Source organism: Egretta garzetta, unplaced genomic scaffold (genome assembly GCF_000687185.1).
Source record: "Egretta garzetta isolate BGI_Z169 unplaced genomic scaffold, ASM68718v1 scaffold69, whole genome shotgun sequence".
Lineage (NCBI taxonomy): Eukaryota > Metazoa > Chordata > Aves > Pelecaniformes > Ardeidae > Egretta > Egretta garzetta.
Window position 1 is genome coordinate 3,431,843 of NW_009260790.1, and position 410 is coordinate 3,432,252.

General features: G+C 57.3%; 1 protein-coding gene across 1 annotated transcript in view; it reads left to right on the forward strand.

The window, feature by feature from the left end:
- ZBTB17 (zinc finger and BTB domain containing 17) overlaps window positions 1-390 on the forward strand; it is a 12,606-nt gene extending 12,216 nt beyond the window's left edge. Inside the window, 1 exon segment of the mRNA XM_035901875.1 lies at window positions 257-390. Coding sequence (XP_035757768.1) covers window positions 257-390 — 134 coding nt within the window.
- Window positions 391-410: the final 20 nt, after the last annotated feature.

The following is a 410-nucleotide window of genomic DNA, read 5'->3' on the forward strand; positions in this document are numbered from 1 at the left end:
GTGAAATGCAGTGTTTGGGAGTGGGTCCTTTGGGGTGAAGAAAAAAGAAGTGCCCCTTTTTTGGGGCATTTGTGCTGAGGGATGGAGGAGAGCAGTGTCTGGCTGGGTGTCCCAGTGTCTGTCTGTCCAGCTGGGTGTCCCAGTGTCCATAGAACCATCCATGTGTCCAGCTGGGTGGGTGACCATCTGTGTGTCCGGCTGGACATAAACCAGTCCGTCTGTCCATGCTTCTGTCTCCATCCCTTTCCCCACCCAGGGCACTGGGGGGTGGGCAGCGGCGGGGGGGGCAGTGCTGCAATCGTGCACCCAGATGGATACATGGATGGTGGCAGGGACACTTGGACATCCAGCCAGACACATGGACAGGGGCATGTCCAGACGGACAAATAGGTGGTTGTTTGTATGCTCGG